This window comes from Quercus suber, unplaced genomic scaffold (genome assembly GCF_002906115.3).
Source record: "Quercus suber isolate HL8 unplaced genomic scaffold, Cork oak 2.0 scaffold_163, whole genome shotgun sequence".
NCBI lineage: Eukaryota > Viridiplantae > Streptophyta > Magnoliopsida > Fagales > Fagaceae > Quercus > Quercus suber.
In genome coordinates this window covers 881754-901493 of record NW_027069624.1, presented here as the reverse complement: position 1 = coordinate 901493, position 19740 = coordinate 881754, and the positions used below count along the sequence as shown (strand labels likewise).

Sequence of the window (19740 nt, the reverse complement as noted above, 5' to 3'; positions counted from 1 at the left end):
AATTCAGGGAGGATGAAGAAGAATTGAAAAGTTTTGTATTGAATTGGTTGAATTTCTAATGAAAGCATAACATAGAAAATGGAAAATTCAGCCATATGGGTTCTTTTTTCTGTTGAATAAATTTTCTATTTTCATAAATACTTTGTTTCACATTATTTTAAGTGATAAAAAAATTCATCAGAAGTGATTCATTTCAAAATATATAATCTCTAATTAAGTTTTTCTAAGTCCAACCTGAGTACTTGAATATTGTAGTAGTTGTATTTTTCCAAGTTTTAGAATTTACGACCCATGTTTGGAATCAACATCATTTCCCGTTTCGAATCCTGTTCCTATATTTGACAACTAACCAAATGTATTAGAAATGCTGGCCTTAGTAATTGAAAATGTTGAGAGGCTGTGTTTGTGTTTCTATGAATTAAATAGCAATGAATGTCTATATTTATGGCTCTTTTCAGGAGGAGAAGTTGCCCTTTTCTTTCTATATATCAGATAAGGAACTTGCTGTGCCTCTTGGTACTTGGAGAAAAACAAAGGTTAGTCAAACAAGACTGACGGTAGAAGTGTCACGCTTTAGCTGTTGAAATTGGATTTTCGTAATTGCTCTTGTTTTTTGAATGAGGCATTTAAAGGCTGAAGTTGCCCTATTCTTTCTGTAGAGTCAAGATTTGTAGCCCTAGTCCAAAAGATCTGGAGTATGACCCCAATGAACTCAAAACAATTAATTTGTAGAGAGTGGGTGAAAGAGTTGGGCCGGTTGTGAATTAAACAACGGCTAGCATGGGTTTCAAAGATAAATCAGCATAAAAACATTCTTAAAGTCTAATTCAATAGACATCCGAGGAGAAAATTTATAAATTGGAATACTGTTTTTGAACTCTAACAATCTTTAATGCTACAGTGTATCTTCTTCTCTCCCCTTTTTCTATTTTTTCCCGGTCCCCCTATTATGGGGGATCTTTTACATTATATAGTGTCTTTTTGGATCATCTTGATCTTACACTTGTTAGTCATCTGAGCATTTTCTTGAGTATAGATCTCATCAAGCTTTTTCTTTGGTTCTCTGTGAATGGTGGTGGTTGAGAATGCACTGTTCAGGGGTCTTCTCCACATTAATGCGGCCAGAAAAGTTGCTGCAGTGTATTTAATGTTGTGGTACCAGCTTTTCCTCCAGATATTTATCCGTTCTTATCATCTCCATACATGCCCGAAGTTTATCCTTATTATTGGAACCGTCAGGAAGGTCACTTGAATCTCCCAGGTACTTGCTTAACCGAAACTCTTTATATCAGAGGAGCACACACTCTTTGGACTATTAACGCTCTCTTCGAACCATACCCTTCGTTCATTCATAGGTATACTTTTCTCGCCTAGGTCCCTTCTCAATCATTTTCTCCTCTTCGGACACATCCTAGTCTTCAAATAGGGCCTTAGGTCCAATACATAATTTTGAGCTTTTACTCCCACAATAGCCCCTTAAAATTTTAATTTTTCCCTCGCATCCGAGGAGAGAAAAAATAAGATTTTGATTTATCACAGGAAATAATGGCTGAAAATATAAAAAGTACCTGAATTCGCACACGTGAGAGCATAGATTTAGGCGCTTCATCATTGCGGCTGACGTTTTGGTATTTACGAAGCGCTATTAACTGCTCCAGGCGGCGCTATGTTTTTGGCATCCAACGATGAGTCATTGATCCAACGGACAACATTTTTTCTCAAAATTTGGTCGGGGTAATTCCCACTCGTTTTTTGGTCCCTATATAATGCCCTTAAAGGAGATCATTTCTCCTTTACTTCACAGTTTCTCAAATTTTCTAGCGAACTCAGACATTCAAACTTACAAAGCCTTCCGGATCATCAGCATCATTTCTTCATAAATTCGCAAAAATCATACCAAAGATTTAAGGCTCTTTTCCCAGCCCAGTTCGTGTAAGTTCCAACTCATTCGAATCTGTTGTCTTCTCTTCGGCCACCTTCCTCGGCCATCAGATTCTCACCTTCCCTTTATTATCGCGTTTAGAATATTTGTTTTACTTAGTTGAGATGGGTAGATTTATGTACATGGTGGATGGTCCAGCCTAGATAGAAGAATTTAGGAAAACATATCACATACCTCAAGATGTAGGTTTGAGATATTGTCCCCCAGAAGGACTGCTGACAGAACGAAAGGTGGGTGAAGTTATAATCCCCATCATTGCTTTCCTAGAAGGAGGGATGACTATCCCTATAGGTCCCATTACTAGAGACTATCTCTGAAACCATAGGCTTAGTCCTGACCAGTGTGCACCCAACGTATTTTGGATCTTAGGAGCCATTGATGATTTAAACCGTCATCTAGGCTTGGGACTCACCTGACTTGACGTGGTACGCCTGTACAAGTGTCATAGTCAGAAGGGAGCGGGATATTATCTTAAATCCCGATCCAACATTGTTAGGCTCGTTTCCTGCCTTCCCAAATCTAACAAAGGGATGAAAGACGATTATCTGATCGTCTCGGGCGCATGGCATGACGGTCTTCATTGCCCAACCCAACCAGGAGAGCTAGATGGGACATCTTAGATTTAGGTCTCCTAATAACAGATTTAGGATCTTCATTTTTTTTTTTTTTAACAATTTTTCTTTTCTTTGTATTAATATTTTCAAGCTTCTGACTATACTTAATTTTGTTGTGGTGTTAGCAGATAAGGAACACGTTACTCCTTGGCTTAGCCTCACAAACGTCGCTGCACTCAATTACTTGCTACGATCAGAAATTTTTGTGAGTGAAGATGGACAACTCCGATCTGTTCCTCTTATTCTCAGTTACGAGCCAAAGTCGAAAGATTTTCAGCCAATCGGCAACGCTATAAGGCAGGGAGATTATCGGATAAATCGGATAGACGTCTCTCGACCAAATTTTCTATAGCCATTTGATCTTGCCCCTGTGCCACACCCAAATCCACAGGCTATACCCCTGCTTGTCCAGCCGGTTCAATAAGTTCCCCTCGAACCAATGGTAGCAGGTGAACGCGTTGCCTCCTTGACCCCTTCTCTTGAGGAGCAGATTAACCAGTTCAAGTTTGAAGGAGAGGCCTCAGGAGAGGTTTAAATAATTAAAGTTTCAGATGCTGAGGAAGAGACTGACAAGTAGTCCAGCGTCTGAAAGCCTGTTTTGATTACTGCCCTTCTAGATGATTCTTCAGAAGAAGAGGACATGGCAAGCCTGAGGGATTTAATGAAGGCCAGGAAGAAGGTGCCTGAGGCCAAAGGGACTGGTACGTCTCAACCAACTATTAGCCTTCCTCCACCACCTCCTTAGGTACCTTCAGATCTCAGCCTACAACCATTGCCAGATCTGAAGAAGAAAAGACCCCTCACAGATATTGAAGAAAGGGAGGTGGCGCCCCCAAAAGGAACAAAGCAACAGAAAGTGGTCAAGGACTAACGGAGTAAAAGGGCTTCATCTACTGATAGCAAAGATGACCCTCTTGTTGCTGAGGTGCGCCGAGGACCACGCACTTGGTCCCCTAAGCTGGAACTAGACGGTGCTCCCATCCCCTGGGATACCTCCCTCAGAAATTATCATGGGGGGAGGGCAGGTTTAGTTGCGGAAGCCCTAGAGCAGCCACTTCTCCCTCTGAAGGACATAGAGTCTTACAGACGCTTCAGCCAATATGTACTCTTCTTATCCCTTAAAAGGGATTTAGTCATGGTAAGTGAATTAATTCGCTTCTTCAATTAAGATACTGATTTGTTTTTTTTTTTTTTTTGTTCCTTTTTCTTTGCTTCATACTGAAATATTTCATTCTACTATGTAGATTACCCAGCAGGTTTATGTGGCTGAAGAGTGGAATAAAAGGACTTATAATGAAGCCCAGGCCGAGGCCCACACTTGGTCTGAGGTTGAAAAGACTCTGAGTAATCTGAAGGAAGATTATTCTCGGTTGTCCAAGCAGCTGAAGGAAATAACTAGCCAAAGGAATAATCTTGATGCTGGCCTGAAAACCGCTGAAAAGCAGGCTGAAGACCAACGCAAGCAGTTGCGCATGACCGAGATCAAATTGGAGACAGAGAGAGAATTGGTCAAAGGTCTTCGTGCTGAGCTGCAGAATGCCAAGGAAGCTACCCAATTGGCCGAGAATAGTGCTCAGTTGGCCAAGGAGGCAGTTGAGGCCAAAAGGCAAGCAGCCTATACGCTCGGGGTGGAGGAGACCCAAGTCAGATATACTGAGGAGTTCGCGAAGGTCTGTAGAGAATATTGTGACATGACTTAGGATAAAACCCTCGACACTGCTGGGGTCACTCCAGAGTCTGACTTGAGGCAGTCTGGGAGTATTTATTATCATCCTGACATTTGCAAACTCCTAGAGGCCTTGGAGCAACCTCCAGTCGACCAAACCCCTCCTACTCCTATTGAAGCTACCAAAGAGTCTGGTCAGGGTGATGGTATGGGTAAGCAATCCGAGGGTGTTCAGGAAAAAAGTAAAGATCTGAAGAAGAAGAAAACTCCTCCTGAAGTTGAAGACCAAGCCCCAGACACTTCTGTTGCTCAGCCTAGCTAGGCAGCTGACCCTTTGGCTCATCGGACGAAGACCTAGATGTCTAAGAATTTTTATTTTGTATTTGTATTAGCCTTTTTTTTTTTTTTTTTTTTTTTTTTTAAGTAAGGGATTGCAATGTACTTTCTTTTCAATCAATAAAATTGTTCTTTTATTCTCTGTCTTCGTTGCACACGTTATGAAATTTATTATTATTGCACATGACTGACTTGTAGTTGTATAAGAATTATTAACAGACAATAAAGGCATTGAATGATAGGAAGGTCTCACAGGTTTTCTCGAACACTTATGAAGAATACTATTGAGCACTGACTTTGCATTGAGTGCGTGGCCGAAGAGGTTTATCATAAGCTAGAATTTATTCAAATACTTAAGCTTAAATACTTATGAGAATTGTAAGGGAGTGTTAACTAATTCAAATCATTCGCTCCGAGGACTTTAGACATGATTGAATTTTAAGTTTTAAACACTTAAGAGAAGTACAAGGGAGTGTTAACTAACCCAAATCATCTGGTCCGAGGACTTCATGCATGATTGGATTTAAGTTCAAATACTTAAGAGAAGTGTAATGGAGTGTTAACTAACCTAAATCATCTGGTCTGAGGACTTCAAGAATGATTGGATTTAAGTTTAAACACTGAAGAGAATCGTAATGGAGTGTTAACTAACCCAAATCATCTGGTCCGAGGACTTTAGGCATGATTGGATTTAAGTTTATACACTTAAGAGAATCGTAATGGAGTGTTAACTAATCCAAATCATCTGATCTGAGGACTTCAGGAATGATTGGATTTAAGTTTAAACACTTATCCAAAAACTTTATATAATGAATTGACATACTGATCAAAGAAAAGATTCGATTAATAATAGTACCTTTTAAGGTTGTTTACATTCTAGGGGCGTGGTATTATGTAACTATCTAAATTTTCCAAGAAATACGCCCCAATGCCAGCCCTTGAGGTAATACGATATGGCCCTTCCCAATTGGGACCTAACTTTCCCTAAGCTGGATTCTTTGCATGCCCACAACTTTTCTGAGCACCAAATCACCAGGTTTTAGAGGCCTTAGCCTAACGTTGGCATCATAGCCCTACCTGAGCTTTTGTTGGTAATGTGCTAATCGGACCATTGCATATTTCCTCATTTCCTTAATTAGATCCAAACATTTCTCTAGCTGCTCGTTGTTGTCGGTCAGACTAAATGAACTGGTTTTCAATGTTGGGAATCCAGTCTCCAGAGGTATGACAGCTTCAGTTCCATAGGTCATTGAAAATGGGGTCTCTCCAGTAGACCTACGAGGCGTAGTTCTGTATGCCCAAAGTACGTGTGGTAGTTCTTCCACCCATTTACCCTTCGCGTCATCTAGTCTCTTCTTTAGCCCATTTACTATGATCTAGTTAACAGTTTCTGCTTGCCCATTCCCCTAGGGATAAGCAAGGGTGGAGTATCTATTTGTAATTCCAAGCTCGCCACAGTAATTCCTAAAGGCTTTGTTATCAAACTGAAGGCCATTGTTTGAGATTAGGGTGTGAGGAATCCCAAATCTAGTGACAATATTTTTCCAGACAAACTTCTTTACATCCACGTCCCTAATGTTGGCTAGAGGCTCAGCTTCAACCCATTTGGTGAAATAATCTGTGCCGACCAGAAGGTACTTCTTGTTTCCTACAGCCTTAGGGAATGGACCCACGATATCTAAGCCCCATTGAGTAAATGGCTATGGGCTAGATAGTGGATTAAGGATTCCACCTGGTTGATGTATGTTTGGCGTAAACCGTTGACATTAATCGCATTTTTTAACATATTCATTGGCTTCTTTTTGCATATTCGGCCGCCAATAACCTTAAGTAATGGCCCTGTGAGCCAAAGATCTACCTCCAGTATGACTTCCATAGATTCCTTCATGCAACTCTTCCAGAAGTGATTCAGCTGCTTCAGGATGCATGCACAATAAGTATGGTCCTGAATAGGAGCGCTTGCACAGTCTCTAGTTCTCGGATAGCCAAAATCTAGTTGCCTTCCTCCGAATTTTGTCGGCTTCCAACTTTTCTTCGGGCAAAATATCCTCCTTCAAGAATTTATTTATGGGATCCATCTAGCTGAGCTTAGCTCTGATTTGATGAACTTGGACTACCTCCTTTCTTGTTCCCGTAGGCTTATGTAAGTCTTCGACGAGGATAACTCTAGGCAAATCCTGCATCGAGGATGTGGCGAGCGTGGTCAAAGAATCAGCATGTGCATTTCCACTTCTGGGAATGTGCAGCAAATTAAAAGATTCAAACTTTGACTGCAAGCATTTAACTTGGCTTAGGTACTCCTGCATTCTTTTATCTTTCGCCTCAAACTCCCCTGGTACTTGGTCGACTACTAGTCTCGAGTCCGAAAACATTTCCACTGACTTTCCTCCCATTCTTTGAACTATAGCCATTCCCATTAGTAAAGCTTCGTATTCAGCCTCATTATTTGTGGCCATGAAGCTTAGCCTTAGTGACTTTTCGATAACAATCCTCTTTGAAGATATTAACACCAGCTCTACTCCAGAACCCTTCTGATTTGCTGCACCATCTACATACACCTCCCAAGGTGATGAGCCTTTTTGAGAGATTACGCCAACCGATTTTTCATCCATGTTCTGTACTAGTATTACTTCTTCTAACAAGGGCTCAGTGAACTCGGTCACTAGATCTACTAGGATCTGTTCCTTCACGGAGGTGCGGGACATATACTTGATGTCAAAAGCCCCTAGGATAGTGCCCCATATGGCTATTCTTCCTATGTAATTTGCGTTCCTGAGTACGGTCTTAAGTGGGAGTTGAGTAAGGACGAAAATCGTATGGGCTTGGAAATAATGAGGCAATTTTCGGGTGCCGAGCACTACTGCTAAGATAGCTTTCTCCAGTGGCAGATATCGAATTTCGGCCTCATGCAATGATTTACTCACGTAGTAAACTGGTCTTTGTACACCTTGGTCCATCCATATCAACACCAAACTTACAGCATAAGGAGCCACAGCAATGTAGGCAAACAAGACCTCATTTGGCTTAGGACTGGACATGATTGGTGGCCGAGCTAAATAATCCTTAAGCTACTGAAAAGCTAGAGCACACTCCTTAGTCCACTCAAATCCTTTCCACTTATTAATCAGCAAGAAAAAAGCCTACACCTATCTGCCGACTAAGAAATAAACCGGTTTAGAGCTGCAGCCATTCCAGTCAATTTCTGGACCTCTCTGGGATTCTGAGGAGGTTGTAGATTATTGATGACCTTTATCTGATCTGGGTTGACCTCAATCCCCCTATGGATTACCATGTAACCTAGGAATTGCCTGATCTGACGCCGAATGAGCATTTGGAGGCATTTAAACGCAATTTGTATCTTTTGAAAACTTCAAAAAAAAATTTCAAGATCTTTCACATGCTCTGAAACAATCTTGCTCTTTGCCACCATGTCATCTATATAAATCTCAATACTCTTACCTAACTGTGGCTCAAACATCCTTATTATCATTCTTTGGTAGGTAGATCTTGCGTTTTTCAAACCAAATGGCATCACTTTGTAGTGGTAGTTCCCAATAGGGGTGACAAAAGCAGTCTTCTCTTGATCATCCAGGGCTAATGGTATTTGGTGATAACCTTGGAAGGCATCCAGGAAACTCATCCGAGGATGGCCGACAGTGGCATCTACTAGCTGATCAATTTTAGGCATAGGGAAAAGATTCTTGGGACAAGCCTTATTTAAGTCAGTGAAGTCTACACATACTCGCCATTTCCCATTCTTTTTCTTCACCACTACAGTATTTGCTAGTCACTCAGGATAGAACACCTCCTTAGTAGCTCCAGCCTGCTTGAGCTTCATTACCTCCTCTCGTACTGCATCAGCATGTTCACTGGATGGGCACCGAGGAGGTTGTTTCTTAGGGTTGACTAAAGGGTTGACATTTAGGTGATGACATATGAATTCTGGATCTACCCCCAGGGCTTCATAAGCATTTCAATCAAATACATCGATATTTCTCATAAGGAATTCTACGAGCACATCCTTCTCCTGAAGAGGTAATTGAGATCCGACCTAAAAGAACTTCTCTAGATCATCTCCGATGACAACTTTTGTCAAATCTTCACATCTCACACCCTCAGCTAAATCATTGGTGTGCAATGCCGGATGTTTTGATTGCTATAAACCCCTTCCAACATAGGCCAAGGACTTAATCTCAGGTTTATGTTGGATGGCAGCCACTAAGCATTATCTCGCCATAGATTGATCTCCCAGAATTTCATTAACTTAACCCTCGGATAGATACTTAACTTTTTGATGTAAAGTAGAGGAAACATCCCCTAATGTGTGAAGCCAAGGTCTAGCTGTAATTGCAGTATAGGGCGAATATACATCTACAACGACGAAATCCACCTCTACTACCATTACACCAGTCTGCACAGGTAATTGTATTTGGCCGTTTGGGATAACAACTCTTCCTTCGAAACTCACCAGGGGAGAATTGTATAGTGCTAAGTCATCGGGTTTTAAGTTCAGCCCCTTGTAGAGATCAGGATACATTATCTCTACAGCGCTACCCTAGTCCACCATTACCTTTTTCACGTCATACCCTCCAATTCTGAGGGTGATTACTAAAGCGTCATCATGGGTTGGATGGTTCCAACCTTGTCTTCGTCCGAGAACCCTAACACCGGTTTAGTATCCAATTTAACTCTCTTTGGACCATGACTAAAGTCCCCTACGGGTAATCGGACTACCAACATAACCTTGGATGGCCAGTATCCTGCTCTCCCCGGTGCGGCGAAGATAACATTGATAGTTCCCAAAGGAGGCTTTAAAGAATCATCCCTTCGGGGCTCCAAGTTCACCTGACTTCCTCAGCCACTGGAGTGATGCAAGAATTGTCTCAATTTACCCTTGCGGACCAGTTGGTCCAAATGATCTTATAGGCTCCTGCAATCTCCTGTGGTATGTCCATGGTCTTGATGGTACTGGCAATAGAGATTATGATTACGCCTCTCAGGGTTTCCCACCATCTTATTCGGCCACTTGAAGAATGATTCATTCTTAATCTTTTCCAAGACTTGGTGCACTGGCTCTTTGAATACCGCGCTGACTGCTTGAAGATTTAATGATCTTGATTGTCCAGCAAAATCTCTCCATGGTTTACTGTTGTTATAACGGTCCGACCTGAAATCCTTCCTCTTCTAGAGGATAACCTTGTCCGTTCCTTTTCCTTACTGTTGATCTTCCTCAACTCTTTTATACTTGTCAATGCGGTTCATGAGCTGACGCGCGTCAATAACTGGCTTACCAGTCAAGGACTTCCTTAAACCATGGTCAGTAGGGAGGCCGAGTTTAAATGTATTGAGGGCTACTCCATCAAAATCACCTTCCATTTCGTTGAACATCTCCCAATACCTATCTGCGTATGTTTTCAAGGTCTCACCTTCTTGCATGCTCAAGGATAACAAAGAAGCTAAGGGCTTGGCCACTCTTTGGCAGGTGACAAAACGGGAGCCAAATGCTTAAGTGAGTTCTCTAAAGGAATTAATGAAATCTGCTTTCAGGCTGTTAAACCATCTCATCGCAACTAGTCCAAGACTGGAGGGGAAAACTTTGCACATCAAAGTTTCATCCTTGGAATGGACTGCCATCCTCTGATTAAAGTGGCTCACATGTTCCACAGGGTCTGTTTTCCCATTGTAGATAATGAATGTTGGCTGATGAAAACAGCAAGGAAGTCTTGCCTCTTCAATCCTGCGCATGAAAGATGATTTGGAGATTTAGTTCAAAGCCTTGTTTATAGCATCATTCCCTACGCCTCCACGTGATGGACTTCAAAGTTGGCGCTTATGATAGTGCTCCTCTTCATAAGAGAAAGACTCACTAACTGGTGTTCTAGTCTTCCGTTTGTACGAGACATCCTGCTCATCATCAGAATCATCCTCGGAATAAGAAGATGTTCGCCTTCTCTTTGCATGGCGCAACTCTCTCTTTAGCTGATCAATCTCCAGTTGCATATTTTTGTTTTTCTTTGCATGGGACACATGACTTCTACCATGTGACTGGCTTCGATCAGGATGCGTAATGCGTACACTACCTTCACGATCATGTCTCTGCTCTAAGTTAAGAAAAGGATCAACGTGTTGGGATGCCCTAGATTCTGCTGGTTGTTGCTCTGATTCTGCCATCGTTACTTCCACTCTTGCTCAAACTCTTCCTACAGACGGCGCCAATTGTAGGGTCAAGATTTGTAGCCCAAGCCCAAAAGATCTGGACTATGAGTCCAATGAACCCAAAACAATGAATTTGAAGAGAGTGGGTGAAAAAGTTGGGTCGGTTGTGAATTAAACAACGGCTAGCATGGGTTTCAAAGATAAATCAGCATAAAAACGTTCTTAAAGTCTGATTCAATAGACATCTTCGGAGAAAATTTATAAATTGGAATGCTATTTTTGAACTCTAACAATCTTTAATGCTACAGTGTATCTTCTTCTCTCCCCTTTTTCTATTTTTTCCCGGTCCCCCTATTATGAGGGATCTTTTACATTATATAGTGTCTTTTTGGATCATCTTGATCGTACACTTGTTAGTCATCTAAGCTTTTTCTTGAGTATAGATCTCATCAAGCTTTTTCTTTGGTTCTCTGTGAGTGGTGGTGGTTGAGAATGCACTGTTTAGGGGTCTCTCCACATTAATGAAGTCAGAAAAGTTGCTGCAGTGTATTTAATGTTGTGGTAGCAGCTTCTCCTCTAGATATTTATCTGTTCTTATCATCTCCATGCATGCCTGATGTTTATCCTTATTATTGGAACCGTTAGAAAGGTCACTTGAACCTCCCAAGTACTTGCTTAATCGAAACTCTTTACATCCGAGGAGTACACACTCTTCGGACTACTGATGCTCTCTTCGGACCATACCCTTCATTCATTCTCAGGTATACTTTTCCCGCCTGGGTCCCTTTTCAATCATTTTTTCCTCTTCAGACACATCCTCGTCTTCAAATAGGGCCTTAAGCCCAATACATAATTTTGGACTTTTACCCCCACACTTTCTATATTTTTATTTTGTTTTGATAATTGATTTTGGATTTATTATACCATATGGAAAGGTCTATGCTGTTGATAGAGTATTGAAGTTGTGGATGGGTTACACAAATTAGGGGCAAATACATGATTGAAATGTCAAACAGCATGGTCATTCTGCAGCTTCTACCATCCGGAACTATTGACTCTAATGTAAAGATGGAAGTATATGTTGAGTGATATGCACTGGAATAGAGAACTGAAGAATCAGGGTTAAGGTTTAGGAACAAGATGTTCAATTTTTAGGTTGAGATATTCCCCACCCCCCTTGTCTTCTTTTGTTTTGGAGTTGTAGATACACTGGAAAAATGTAGTGCTGCAAAGCATCACTTTTCTCTTCTGAATCTAGCAATTACTACATGAAAGTATGACCATTGTAGTCCGGATTGTCTCCACCAGGATTGTTTGTCTACTTGTATTGACTTCACTGCTTAGGATGGCTTAGCATCACCACCAAGCTATTGAGAAACTCAGCTCGTTATTATTACTATTCTTAAATTCAATATCCCAAAAGTTTACTGGAGCCATGCTTAACACCATCGAACCCATTCAAATTATTGGCTAGGATAATAGGAATGGGATTTGCATGAAAGATTGACAAATATTTTGATCATGTACCAATGCCATGTCTAATGGATTTTAGGGTTTAGGGATTTTAGGAACACATCAACAAGGAAAGCTAGATTCATGTCATTAATACAATCCCATAAAAAAAAACCCCAATCAAAATAAAAATCAAACTTATTCAAAACTCAAGTATAGCACAAAATACAGTTCAAATCGGCACAATATCTGGTTTTTGCACCAGTGTACAAACTGATTTTCACTTAACATACTTGGTAAACCAATTTAACATGTCCGAATGAGACTCTTCAGCACTTTTTACAGCTGACTCATCATCAGCCTTGTACTTTACCGTCCATCCATGACCCACACCAGGGAATATTTTCACAAAGCTATCGATCTGAAAGATATAAATAATAGGAGGTTAAAAAAAAAAGGCCACATAAGTTTTAACATGCAAAGCAGAAACTGAAAATCACTTCATTTTTGTTATGGGCAGAAGAAATAGCTTTTTCATAAAAATAACTAGAAATTTTACTCTACTTGCACTAATACTGGAAGAGATTATGCTCTCTCATCTTGAAAGACGTGAAATTCAAGCATTTTACCCGGGCTTCATTAAATGCTGGAAATCTTCTACGATGGAAAAATTACTTTAAAATGTTTATAATTGGAACATAATTTTTACAGTTATTAAACTAAAAATTGTGATGAGAGAATTTAAGGACGACCTTTCTTTTGCACTCACCTCAGATTTTGCTGACAACTTCTCTCCAAAATGTTTCAGTTGTTCCGATGGGAAAATATGGTCATTCTCTGCTCCCAATATAGCAATAGGAACTTTCACATCTGAAACAATGAACTATAACATCTGAGACAACATGCAATCTGTAACAAACATTTAGCATGAGCATGAGAAATGGGATACTTACCATTGACTTGATCTTCTGTGATCGGACCAGGATGCAAAATGACTGCAGCGTGAAGGTCAGTAGAACTTGCCAATTTCACTAACACCATCCCTGAAAAATATGCAAGCAAGCTTGATATGATAGCAGATAAAGCACTTACGTTTACCATGCAAAAACCATTTTCAAAGATTTCAAGCAATAAGTTTCTTGTCAAAGTTGAATTGAAAGCAAACCACTTACCTCCCCAGCAAAAACCTGCGGCCCCAATGGCTGAAACCCCTTTACTTCTTAGAGCTGCAATCACAGCTTTGGCATCCTCATATCCTTTATCCTAGAAGAAAAAATTTTCAAATAAGCTCTATGTAGTCAGGAACAGGAAGTTTTAATTCACAAAAAACAAATGATAAGTCATTCTATTTCAACCTAGGTCTCAAACAAAACATGCATAAACATGTAACAGTATGTCAATTTGGACATCAAAGGCAGATTAAAATGGTCCCCACTTGTTTTCTTGATTCTTGCACAATTTTTCATATGCCAATCCCACAGATTGTAACTGAAAAGCAAGATACCGACCGTGTTGTGAACTTTCAGCCATGAGTTTATATCGAAGTTAGGGTCCTCAGGATCAATAACCGGATCACCGTAGAAAAAATCGGGAACTACCACCAAGAATCCAGCTGCTGCAATTTTGTCCGCAAGTTTCCTTCACAGGGAGACAATGCATAATATTAATATTATGCAATTGGAAATTAACTGAGAATTAAATGCATGAATGTCTAGTACTATCTAGAACAAGAATTGATTTAGCTGGTGAATAAAATGAGTGATTAGGACAAAAATAGCTCTAAGACATGGATGATGGCAGTTAGGTTCAATTCAAGAGCTTAGTAGAAGATCAAATATGACAAATCATGTTATGTGAAAAACATTTGGTTCCACCAATTCAAACCACCGAGGACTGGATATCATTTCATTTGGCACATTAACATGTGAAGGAATACCGGGTGGTATGAGAAAAATCAAATACATGGTGAGGGAAAAAGAATATAAAGAAGAAAAGAATATATCCTATGCTAAGTATAGTGTTTCAGACTTGTGACCTGAACAGCTTATATTGATGCTATGTATAATCAATATTTAGAAACAAGTTCAGTTTACAAGCCCTTGAATTTAATAAAGGGAAGCTACCAAAACAAACCTTGTGATATTTGCCTCTAAAACACAGAGACGCCTCAGCTCTGAAATGTTACACATAACCCCCTGTAGTTGTGTAGAATTTATGGGGTGATCTATACCAGTGTACGATGTTTCCATTTTTGCGATGTCTGTGAGAGATAATTGGTAAGTAGCCTTACCCCAAAATTCAATGGTTGTGTTATGCAGGCAAATTACATGGAATATTTTATAATCTTCCCTTATATATACTAGCCACTTTCATTTTTCTTATCCTTCTAAGAAATTATAGTCTGAAAGTTTAAAAACTCATTTTAGTTCACTTTCCTTGAAATCATTATTCTCGTAACATTCGTCAGCCACATTCTCCACTCAAGCTTAGATCCTTTTTATGCTTAGCAATAAACTAGTACAGATCTTTTGCTAACTCATAGCATTATTGGCTTTAAATTTTCAATACAACCACAGGCTTTGTGTTGACATGCTAAGTTAGCTGGTCCTTTCAATATCTATCTTATGTTTCTCTTCTTTTATGTCTTAATTCTCAATATTAGTATTGAATTTTGTCAAAAATCCCTATCCTCTTAATTTGAATGATAATTCTCTTTAAAGAACAAAGGCAACCACCCAAATATGTAATTAATTGCCTCCATACAGCACAATTGAACTCTTCAATTTTAAGCAACATAGCAAGTTACAATACTTGATCCAGTAAAAGAAAGAAGTCAATAATAGTACCTTGAATTTGGTGTTTCATACCCTGCAAAGAAAAAAATGACAAGAGGATGCAGAAATTAAATTGTAGCTCCAAGGAACATAATCAAATCTATTGCAAGTTGTACAAGAACCATATAAATAGACCCAGATGGTTAAAAGATTTCTGATTGTTTGTTAGCAATTAGAATCGTTTAGCAAGAATGCACCCAAAAACTTATCAAACCCACCCCTCTCTCTCTCTCTCTCTCCAAAAAGGGTATCTCTTTAAGTGCCTAACTATTTCAGTATTTCCCCATTTATGTATACTATGTAGTCTTCCGTTCAACAAACAGCAGGTATTTGCATGGAGGGTTCTCTTGGGGTCTCCATTTCAAATATTGTCTATCTCATCCATTTCATAGTCCACCTTTCTTTTTATGATCACTAGACTCACTTCTAAACGTTTTGAATTAGAGTCTAGAGATTCAAGAATATTGCAGCATATACATATATAAATTAAACAGTATGTAAATATACATATAGAGGGAGAAAGAAGATAAATTGGTACCTAAAGCATCAGCAATGAAAATGATGGCAAGCTTAGAATCGGGAGAGCCAGTGATGTAAGTTTGAAGGCCTCCAAATTCTTGGACGGTCCCTGCTCCACAGGTTGAGCTCAGGGTTGGTGGGTTCTGAAAGCACTGAGAGCTTAACATCTTATAATTATGATCAGTGCAGTTTCAAAGTGGAGGTGAAGCTGCGGTCTTATACACACAGAATAGACACTGAATAATAATAAAATAATTGAGTTTGAGTTTTGATATACGTCAGTACTTACGTAACACGACAGGACCAACTATCATTGGTTATCTCTCTCACAAATTAATTTTAGTATTCCGACTGTATCATCTTTTTCCTAGTGCCGCCCTCCTCTTTTGTCCAAAGAGTTTATCAAGTACGACACGGACAATGTCGTAAAGTTCCGTGGAAAATAGTTTTGGAAAATTTTGTATATGTATTATTATGTCTTTTTCTTAGAGCCGTCTTACTTTTGTGTTTATTTAGAATTTATTTGGATACAACTTATTTTTGTTAAAATTGAAAACTGAAAACTGAAAATACTATAACAAAATAATTTTTAAATGTGTGAATAGTACCGTGGAACCCGTGACTAGTGCATAAACAATGCCTTTTGTCCCCTGCACAGTGCTCACATGTGATGTTACTGTTCACGAACAGTGCCTTTGTAGTACTCACATGTGAATGTACTGTTTACGCGTTGAAAAAAAAAAGGGCAAAAAATGCAAACGTGGGTTTGGAAACTACGTTTCCAAACCCATACTTAGTGACTGTTTGGATAGCACTGAAATGCACTATGTCTAGTGTTTCACGTTTTCTTTTTTTTTTTTTTGAGAAGAGCGTTTCTTTGGCAATAAGTGGTATCTAGTGGGTCCCGTGCACTGTTCACGAGACCCATAAACCTCTTTTTTAAATAAAACTTTCATTAAACTTGGGTCTCACGGTACTATTCACACATTTAAAAATTATTTTGTTACAGTATTTTCAATTTTCAACAATAAGCAGTATTCAAACAAACTCTTAGTATGACATGGACAATGTCGTAAAGTTTTGTGTAAAATAGTTTTGGAGAATGCTGTATATGTATTATAGTATAATTGTTATAAAATTTTATTGGTAATGAGTTTATCATAAAAAATAACAATCATAAATTGTACACACTTATCCATTATAATTATTCAATTGAAGTAATGAGAAATAATAATTATTAAAAAAAAAAACATTTTTGGAGGAATATTATAGAATAAAAATTTATATATAATTTGTGTATCTCTTTTTTCTTAATTCTAAAACAAAATGCACATCCTAAACACCCACATTTAATGACTTAATTTACAAAATCTACAATGTCCGACTTTAACATTAAAATTGTAATTGTTGTTATTAATATAAAATGTTAGCCCTCCTTCCTTGGTTGTAGCCAACTCATACTTAGGATTAGATGAAACAACAATATTAGAGATAGGTAGGTGTTGTCAAAAGAATGAAAGTAAATGACATCGTTTTAAATTTATGTATTTTACATGGGATGACATGAAGGGCGCATGGGTAAGTATATATGAAGGGGTAGAAGTGCAAGAGGTGAAAATTGTAAATTAAAATGCAAAAAAAATTTGTGTGTATGTGTGAGAGATGAAAAGTCTTAAAACATTGAATCAAGTGAAACAAAAAGTCAATATTTAATTTGTTCTTATCTCTAATGTGACACTTGAGAATATTTCAATTCTCTTTGCATAAAATGCATCACTTTGCAGAATCTCATGCTTTCCCACATGAGGTCTCTGCTTTTATATACATAATTATATATTGATTGATGATTGATTTAAAATTGTTTAATAATATATAAATAAACTTCAATCTTAAATTTTGGATAAAATACAAATAATAATAATAACAATAATAGTTATACATTCCTTATTGTACACTTATCATAAACACACTACCACATTATTGAAATCGTTTTTTTAACTGTTTTAGCTGGAAAAAAAAAAACGTGAAATTGAGTAAAAGAAAGTTAATTATTTTTTTTGTTTTTTCATAAAATATTTCCTAAAATGGTTTCCTAACATATGCCCTAAGGACATACATTAGTAAAACCTATATATATATATATATATATAAAAGACAGTTGTAACAAACCATATAACAAGAGAGACCTACTTCTCCAATAGTATATATATGACACACCACTCTAAAACTCACTTTGCTCATTCTTTTTGTTTCTACAAACTCTTTGTCCTTAAGGTATGTGAATTTTAGACTCATCAAATTTTGTGAAAATTTAATCAAACTATGTGTCGTTTTGGTTTAATTTATTTTTTGGCTACTTAAAAATAAGATTGTTTTTAAAAAAATTATTATTAGAGCAAAGTTGACATATTTAATAGAAAAATTATCACAAAATCTTTTAAGATCTTATTTTTATCAGTTTGCCGTGCATAGCTCGGATTAGCGGCTAGTTATTATTATTAAGAAGTTGATACTAAATACGAAATAAACTCTCTTATATAAACATCTTGTCCTTTTTGATAATTTACAACTCAAGCCACCACTTTTATAAGTACTAATTAAATATTTAGCTTAAAAAAAAAAATAAAAAAAAAAAAAAAAAAAAAAAAAAACCAGTTTCACCGCACTTTTTCAAAAAGTACAATATCAAAAAGTAGAAGCAAACTCACCCTAATTCTCAAGGAAAAAGGTTTTTGCTTTTTCAGGTGTTAAAAAAAAAAAAAAAAAAAATTTTAGAAGTTACATAATGGATAGAGCACAGTATAATTCTCACTCTTCACCTAATTAAAAAAAATAGTCAAATTGTAACTTCTCTCTTTATCTCTCTCAACACATGTAAACGTGTAATTTTCTTGGATATGTGATAAGTCCAATAACCCTACAAATAAGAAATCGATAATTAAGTTGAGTGAAAATCTAGAGGAATATATATATATATATTTATTTATTTAGTTTTCAAATCTTTTTTCCATGACTATAATTTGTATTATTGTGTTGACTCAACTAAAATTTCAGTTTATTTTCATAGTCAGATTATGTACAGGTTTCAAAACCTTTTTTTTTTTTTTTTTCAAAACAACTGCCTCAATTTGATTTCCATGAATTATTTCTACTAGTGTGTAACCCCGTGTAAATGCACAAGTACAATTAAAAATAATCACAATCAAATGGTTTAAATTATACATTTTTTGAGAATTGGTTCAAGTTATACATGGTATATATTAGCTTACACATTTTTTAAACTATACATTTCTAAAATATGTAAAAGTTTCTTGTTATTTATATATATAATTTAGAATTTAATTGAACCACCACGCAACCTTGGTTTGGTAGTCACTCCACAAGTATAAATGCTTGTGGGGCGTGGGGGGCAAGGGCTGGGAGTTCAAGTCTCTAAGAGGGAGCTTTACACACATATCTACTTAGATTAGGTTAGAGTAGAAATTCTATCTTGTATCAAAAAAAAAATTAATTGAATTTAGACTTTTCGGTTTTTGAATCCAATAATTTACTTGCCACAAAAATTAAAATATAAATGGACACGTAGCATAGAATTGAACTCCAATTAAAATTCAATTTAACCGTGTCCTCCACCAAGATTCCTTGTCTACTTATATTGGCTTAACTATCTTGGATTGCTTAGAATCAAGCTATAGTGAAATTCAACTTGGTATATTTTTCATTATAAAATTCAATATCCCGAATGTTTTATGGGAGATATGCTTGATCCCATTCAACTTGTTCCATATAATATTTTGCCTAAATTATATAAATAAAATTGTCCACATTAAGTGGAGTAATGTTAGGAAACACTCATTCTCACACGAAGAATGAAATACAAAACAAATCAAGTTAGAAACACTAATTAAAAAAAAAAAAAAAAAAAAAAAATAATAATGCATATTTAATGACATAGAATCATTATCAAATTTTGTAAAATGATGGTTTGCCAATGGGAGAGAGAGAGAGAGAGAGGAGAGAGAGAGAAGAGAGAGAGAGAGAGAGAGAAGAGAGAGAGAGAGAGAGAGAGAGAGGAGAGAAAGAGAGAGAGAGAGAGACCAAATGTCAATTAGTAATCGTTGATTGAAAACAAAGAGGTTGTAAGGAGAAGTAAAATTAAAATAGAGATTATCGTTTAGAGAATAAATAAATTAACAGTTATATCCGTTTTACCAAAAAAAT

General features: G+C 37.5%; 2 protein-coding genes across 5 annotated transcripts; one reads left to right on the top strand and one right to left on the bottom strand.

Annotated features, from left to right (window-relative positions):
* Window positions 1–2995: 2995 nt before the first annotated feature.
* On the top strand, window positions 2996–4606 carry LOC136069341 (uncharacterized). Its single transcript, XM_065777768.1, has 3 exons — window positions 2996–3060; window positions 3457–3694; window positions 3801–4606. Exons 1-3 carry the CDS (start codon window positions 2996–2998, stop codon window positions 4254–4256), a joined length of 759 nt encoding a protein of 252 aa, XP_065633840.1. The 3' UTR covers window positions 4257–4606.
* Window positions 4607–12348: 7742 nt separating this feature from the next.
* On the bottom strand, window positions 12349–15758 carry LOC111997526 (endo-1,3;1,4-beta-D-glucanase). 4 transcript variants are annotated; one of them, XM_024029623.2, is made up of 8 exons: window positions 15539–15655; window positions 15013–15034; window positions 14300–14426; window positions 13675–13804; window positions 13339–13429; window positions 13120–13209; window positions 12936–13036; window positions 12349–12587 (listed from the first exon to the last, which is right to left on the bottom strand). In XM_024029623.2, exons 2-8 carry the CDS (start codon window positions 15029–15031, stop codon window positions 12447–12449), a joined length of 699 nt encoding a protein of 232 aa, XP_023885391.1. In that variant the 5' UTR covers window positions 15032–15034; window positions 15539–15655; the 3' UTR covers window positions 12349–12446. The 4 variants fall into 4 exon arrangements, with proteins under 4 accessions (XP_023885391.1, XP_065633816.1, XP_065633815.1 ...); XM_065777744.1 differs by lacking the exon at window positions 15013–15034 and having other exon boundaries at window positions 12919–13036; window positions 15539–15758; XM_065777743.1 differs by lacking the exon at window positions 15013–15034 and having other exon boundaries at window positions 15539–15755.
* Between the last annotated feature and the right edge of the window lie 3982 nt (window positions 15759–19740).